The following is a 6,322-nucleotide window of genomic DNA, read 5'->3' on the forward strand; positions in this document are numbered from 1 at the left end:
TTTATTATCTTTATCATATTTAACAAAACTTATATAAGTATAATAACTAAATCTTTCACGCCACCTTCCCCATTTATAGTATTGATCCTCTGCATCTCTATTTCACGTGGAATTTATATATTAAAATTCTGGGATGTAGCAATCTGATCCTCTGCATCTCGCCACGGCAACCTGGTCTTCATTGTGGCAGCGCTTTGTATATAAACTCGCACTCACCATCATATTCAACACAAGTACGAGAAGAAGAAGATGAATCCAATAATCCGTGTAGCGATGGGCCACAAATTACTTGCCCTACTTCTATTTCTCCTTGCTTTTCCATCATGCCTCCACGCGTTGTGCCCGCCTCCTCCCTCAGTCGAATGCAAAAGCAATGGAGGAGGTTGCCAGATCTTTAATTATCAAGGCATTTGGGAGGATCGCAGCATTTGCAGAGCTGCAGAGGCTGTCTCACCCAAAACAGAAGCCGAGATTCTGCATGCTGTTGCCCGGGCTGTGAAAAAGAAGCAGAAGATCAAAGTGGTAAGCACTCTGGCTCATAGCCTCTCAAAGCTAGTGTGTGTTGGAGACCATGGATTGATTATCTCAACCGAAAACTATGCATCCGTCATTGGGGTGAACAAGGGTGCCATGACCATTACAGTCCAAGGCGGTGCCATGATGAGAGACGTTATGGAGGAAGCAGCGAAGGAAGGCCTGGCTCTTCCCGCCATGATTTACTGGAACGGAGTCTCTGCGGCGGGCGTTGTTTCTACGGGAGCCCACGGCAGCGGTCTGGTGGGCAGAGGGAGCGGTGTTTATGAATATGTGGTGGGTATGAGATTGGTGGTGCCTGCATCTCCATCAGAGGGGTACAGCAAAGTCCTGAGCTTGAGTACCGAAACAGATGAAGATGAGCTCAACGCTGCGAGATTATCTCTGGGAACGCTGGGAGTAATCTCGCAAGTCACCTTCGCTCTGCAACCCATGTTCAAGCGTTCTTTAAGTAGGCCGAATCTAAGCGATGATAAGGAGCTTCAAAACGAAGCGGCTCATTTCCTGAGGGCTCATGATTTCGCAGATTTATACTGGTTTCCCTCTCATCAACAGGCGCTGTTTAGACCATTCGATCGAGTTTCTGTTGAAGTTCCCGGTGACGGCCTTAACATTGCACTTGGGTATTTTCCATCTAGCGTAGCCAGCCTTGAATATTCTGATCATCTGAGTAAGTATTTACAGATTTCCCACTTGTTTGTTTTATAGTTTTATTTATTTTTCTTGAAAGCGATCTCTATCTTAAATTCTTTCCATCCAAGTTAGTTGGAGAATCTTTGAAATTAAACCTCGCTCAAATTAACTAATTCTACATCTGGTTGAGTTTGTTTAAGAATAATTAATTAACTAATTTACCTCTCACGTGTTTATTTAAGAATAATGATGCGGATAAACATGTTTATTTCATCTTATGAGTTTGTTTAAGAGTAATTTTGTAGATACACATGTTTATTTTATTTTATTATAGGTCCTTGAATATTCTGATCATCTGAGTAAGTATTTACAGATTTCCCACTTGTTTGTTTTATAGTTTTATTTATTTTTCTTGAAAGCGATCTCTATCTTAAATTCTTTCCATCCAAGTTAGTTGGAGAATCTTTGAAATTAAACCTCGCTCAAATTAACTAATTCTACATCTGGTTGAGTTTGTTTAAGAATAATTAATTAACTAATTTACCTCTCACGTGTTTATTTAAGAATAATGATGCGGATAAACATGTTTATTTCATCTTATGAGTTTGTTTAAGAGTAATTTTGTAGATACACATGTTTATTTTATTTTATTATAGGTTTTTTAAGATTTTAATTTAGTTATTAGTAATCAACCATTATTATTAGGAAAAAAAATTAATAGATTTTTATAATTTTAATTTAGTTATCCATAATTATTAATTTGCTTTTAATTAATTTATCTCATTTTAATTAATTTAATTAAATTGTATGTTATATCACCATGTTATATTGGGTAATGTGATATTGACATTTAATTTATATTAGTTTTCTAACTATAAGAATTGCATACTCGCAGATGGCCTAATCCAATCTACAGAAGATTCTGCCCGATTGTGCTCTTCCATGGGAGAAGAAATTAAGCAACTGACGTTTAACGGCAGCGGGTTTTGGAACGACGAAATTAAAGGCTTCACAGGGTACCCGGTCATCGGATTCAATCATCGCATGCAGTCTTCCGGAGGATGCCAGGGCACCTATAACAACCACGATCACACTGGTTGCACTCCCAACAAGATTTTAGATAATAATCAGACCGTTTGTTCGTGGGACCGCCGGGTTCCGATTGCCTTCTTTTTCGACGTGGAACTGAGAGTGCCCATTTCACGCCTCCCAGAAACAATTATCGATATAAAGAAGCTCAGAGATCTAAATCCTCAAAGCATGTGTGAAATCAATGTGATTTTTCGGTCTATTAAGAAATCTGATGCATATTTGGGACCAGCAGAGGATTCGGTGATACTGGGATTGATATATTATCGTCCGAGAGAAGCCAAGACGCCCAAATGGAACGAAGATGTGTACGAAGAGATTGAGCAGATGGTGATCGAGAAGCATGGCGGGAGCCTGCACTGGGGTAAGAATGGCGGTTACTTGTTCGGAGGGTTAGCCAAGCGGGCAGTGAATTTGGAGAAGTTTTTGCAAGTAAAGAATAGATATGATCCGGAAGGAGTGTTTTCTAATGAGTGGACAGATGGGCTGTTCGGGATTGGAGGGCAGGGAGTGGAGCAGTTGAGAGATGGGTGCGCATTAGATAAGATGTGCAAGTGCAGAGAGGATAAACACTGTGCTCCTGAGAAAGGGTATTTCTGCAGGGCAGGAAGAATTTGGAAAAACGCTCGGGTGTGCAGGCAACTGAATTGATAGTACTGCAAATGTGTTGAAATTAAATTTACATATGTATTTAGGTTGGTGGTGAAATAAATAAAGATGAGTATCATTTGTGATGTGATACTTATTGTTGTATTGGGAAAAAAATGAAGTCGACGTCAAAACGTGAGGAGTTGACGCTGTTTTTAATATAAGTGTGTTTTAGATATAAGTTTTTTTCTTTCTATGTAACATTGGATGTCCATGGAATTGCATTTTTCGCCAACAGGAGATTGTGAGTATGTTGTCGAATTGCTGCAGGCATTATGGCTGTGAAGTGGTATGGAATTCCCCACGTATAACTTAACTTGAGATCAAAACCATGATGAAATTAAAATAAATTTAAAGAATATTGTAACAAGATTGAAATATGATTTGAATGAAGAATTTTATTTACTTAATCTTTCAATAAAAATCATTTATTTTTTGTCATTGCTATTATAATAATCGATTGTAATTTAATATTAGAGTTTAGATTTCTGCGATCCATATTTGATTGTAAGAGAAATCACATAGAGAATCATTTGTCGACCCGTTTCGAACCAATTAGTGTGGTTCATCCTCAAGACAATTTGACTATGAACCACACTAGTTGGTTCGACCTGGACAAATGATTCTCTATGTAATTTTGCTGAAATCTCTTGTAATTTAATATATTTATTATTGAAATCATCATCATCATCATCATCATCATCATCATCATCATCATCATCATCCGAAATTGTGATTTGGTATGTAGTTCAATATAGATATATAGTTCAAAAATCATTTATTTTTTGTCATTGCTATTATAATAATCGATTGTAATTTAATATTAGAGTTTAGATTTCTGCGATCCATATTTGATTGTAAGAGAAATCACATAGAGAATCATTTGTCGACCCGTTTCGAACCAATTAGTGTGGTTCATCCTCAAGACAATTTGACTATGAACCACACTAGTTGGTTCGACCTGGACAAATGATTCTCTATGTAATTTTGCTGAAATCTCTTGTAATTTAATATATTTATTATTGAAATCATCATCATCATCATCATCATCATCATCATCATCATCATCATCATCATCCGAAATTGTGATTTGGTATGTAGTTCAATATAGATATATAGTTCAATATAGATATAGAAACTAGCATCCGAAATTGTGATTTGGTATGTAGTTCAATATAGATATATAGTTCAATATAGATATAGAAACTAGCAGTTCATCCTCAAGACAATTTGACTATGAACCACACTAGTTGGTTCGACCTGGACAAATGATTCTCTATGTAATTTTGCTGAAATCTCTTGTAATTTAATATATTTATTATTGAAATCATCATCATCATCATCATCATCATCATCATCATCATCATCATCATCATCATCATCATCATCATCATCATCATCATCATCATCATCATCCGAAATTGTGATTTGGTATGTAGTTCAATATAGATATATAGTTCAATATAGATATAGAAACTAGCATCCGAAATTGTGATTTGGTATGTAGTTCAATATAGATATATAGTTCAATATAGATATAGAAACTAGCATGTCTGTACATTGATCATAAAACAAATAATTATCAAAATTTGCATGCTGGTACATTAATCATAAAACAAAGAATTAACAAAATTTATGGGAATTTTTGTTTAACCTTGAATTGCATGTTATCGCTTAAAACTCCCAGCTATTTATACAGGCTTCACGTGGATATGTATTCCAAATTGTGATTTGGTATGTAGTTCAATATAGAAACTAGCATGTCTGTACATTGATCATAAAACAAATAATTAGCAAAATTTGCATGCTTGTACATTAATCATAAAACAAAGAATTAACAAAATTTATGGGAATTTTTGTTTAACCTTGAATTGCATGTTATCGCTTAAAACTCTTGAGAAAAGGGATAACCTTAGTTATGACACCCATCAAATTTTGATGATTTGGAATGAATCTATGTGACTAACGAACCTCTGATATAGCTCTATGCACGTTTTCGACTCCATGAAATGAGTCATGAACTTCTACAATAGCCTCCATGAAATTAGCCATGAACTTTTACTGGAATAGGCTCCCTGAAATGAGCCATGGCAAGCAACGGCCTGGGCCCGAGGCTGAGAGGCCGTCGAACACTGTTGCACCTTGAGATGGATTTGAGGATTCTTTTCCACGACTCCTTTCGTCAAACAGCAAGTTGTTAGGTTGCCGGACTTGCGTATATAACGTCTTTTACCATATATCGGGACAAATATTATTAAGACGAGGGTTCTTTTTCACGAGTCATTTCGTCAAACACCAAGTTGTTAGGTTGCTGGAGTTGCATATATAACGTTTTTTTTAATCAGATATGATGACAATTATTATTAAGACTGTGCATAGTACGGGGAAATTGGACGAAGTATTAAAAAAGTTTACAGAGGTAATCTCAAGTGTATATTGATATTGGGAGTGAAATGCACTGAGTTTCTTTAATGAGGCTTGCTTACAAATAAAATGTGGATGTGGGACATATATTATAATGGAACTTGGTAAGTTTTATCACTTATAGTGGGAAAGAGGAAGTGGTACATACAGTTTAAATCAAAGCATTCTGGGGGACACTACTCTGTGCAAAATGGTTGGGTATTGAGTCCATAAAGATATTCGAGGACTCAAAAAGTGTCATTTAATGGTTACACGGATTCACTCAATTCAATTTAACCAATCTTTCTACATGAGTGAGGCGTATATAGAGTCTGGAGCACAACTTGTTGGAAAATTAATCCCAACCCACTTACAAAAGCCATACTTATTAGAAGTACAGAAGATCTGATCAGAAGTAGTTAATAGCCATACTTATTAGAAGTACAGAAGATCTGATCAGAAGTAGTTCTCCATTCCGCAACACATCAGACCATTCTGCAACACACATCAAGCATTTGAGAATGAATGTGAATTTAATGTAGGGTTGTTAGTTAATCATGTCAAATATTTACTCCCCCACTGAAATATGTATTCAACAACATAGATATGAACATTCGCCCATCTTGTGTCTTAATGATTTTCTCTGTCATGTATTAATGCAAAAAATGTATGTTTGGATAAATATGAATGTGAAAGTCAATTGCAAGGTTGAGAGAGAGGGGCTGAAAGTCTGACGTAGTAAAGAGAAAATCATGGAGCAATATTAATGTAAAAAATGTATGTTTGGATAAATATGAATGTAAAAGTCAATTGCAAAGTTGAGAGAGAGAGGGGTGAAAGTATGTGAGGTAGTGAAGAGAAAATCATGGAGCAATTTGTGGTGGGGGTGTGAATAGAAAATCATGGAGCAATATTAATGTAAAAAAATTATGTTTGGATAAATATGAATGTAAAAGTCAATTGCAAGGTTGAGAAGGAGGGGGTGAAACTCTATGAGGTAGTGAAGAGAAAATCA

The 6,322-nt window shown here is 36.0% G+C and overlaps 1 protein-coding gene across 1 annotated transcript; it reads left to right on the forward strand.

Annotated features, from left to right (window-relative positions):
- The first annotated feature begins 250 nt into the window (after positions 1 to 250).
- On the forward strand, positions 251 to 2,952 carry LOC149197845 (L-gulonolactone oxidase 2-like). Its single transcript, XM_089404003.1, has 2 exons — positions 251 to 1,204; positions 2,063 to 2,952. The coding sequence occupies exons 1-2, from the start codon at positions 274 to 276 to the stop codon at positions 2,905 to 2,907; spliced, it is 1,776 nt and encodes a 591-aa protein (XP_089260129.1). The 5' UTR covers positions 251 to 273; the 3' UTR covers positions 2,908 to 2,952.
- Positions 2,953 to 6,322: the final 3,370 nt, after the last annotated feature.

The sequence above is a fragment of the Pinus tabuliformis genome, chromosome 2_2, assembly GCF_031772625.1.
Source record: "Pinus tabuliformis cultivar Carrire ecotype Pingquan chromosome 2_2, CPIR1, whole genome shotgun sequence".
NCBI classification, from domain to species: Eukaryota; Viridiplantae; Streptophyta; class Pinopsida; order Pinales; family Pinaceae; genus Pinus; species Pinus tabuliformis.

Coding starts and splice junctions, on each gene's coding strand:
- LOC149197845 (XM_089404003.1), top strand. CDS start 274: ATGGGCCACAAATTACTTGCCCTACTTCTATTTCTCCTTGCTTTTCCA. Junction 1,205..2,062: donor TGAATATTCTGATCATCTGA/GTAAGTATTTAC, acceptor GCATACTCGCAG/ATGGCCTAATCCAATCTACA.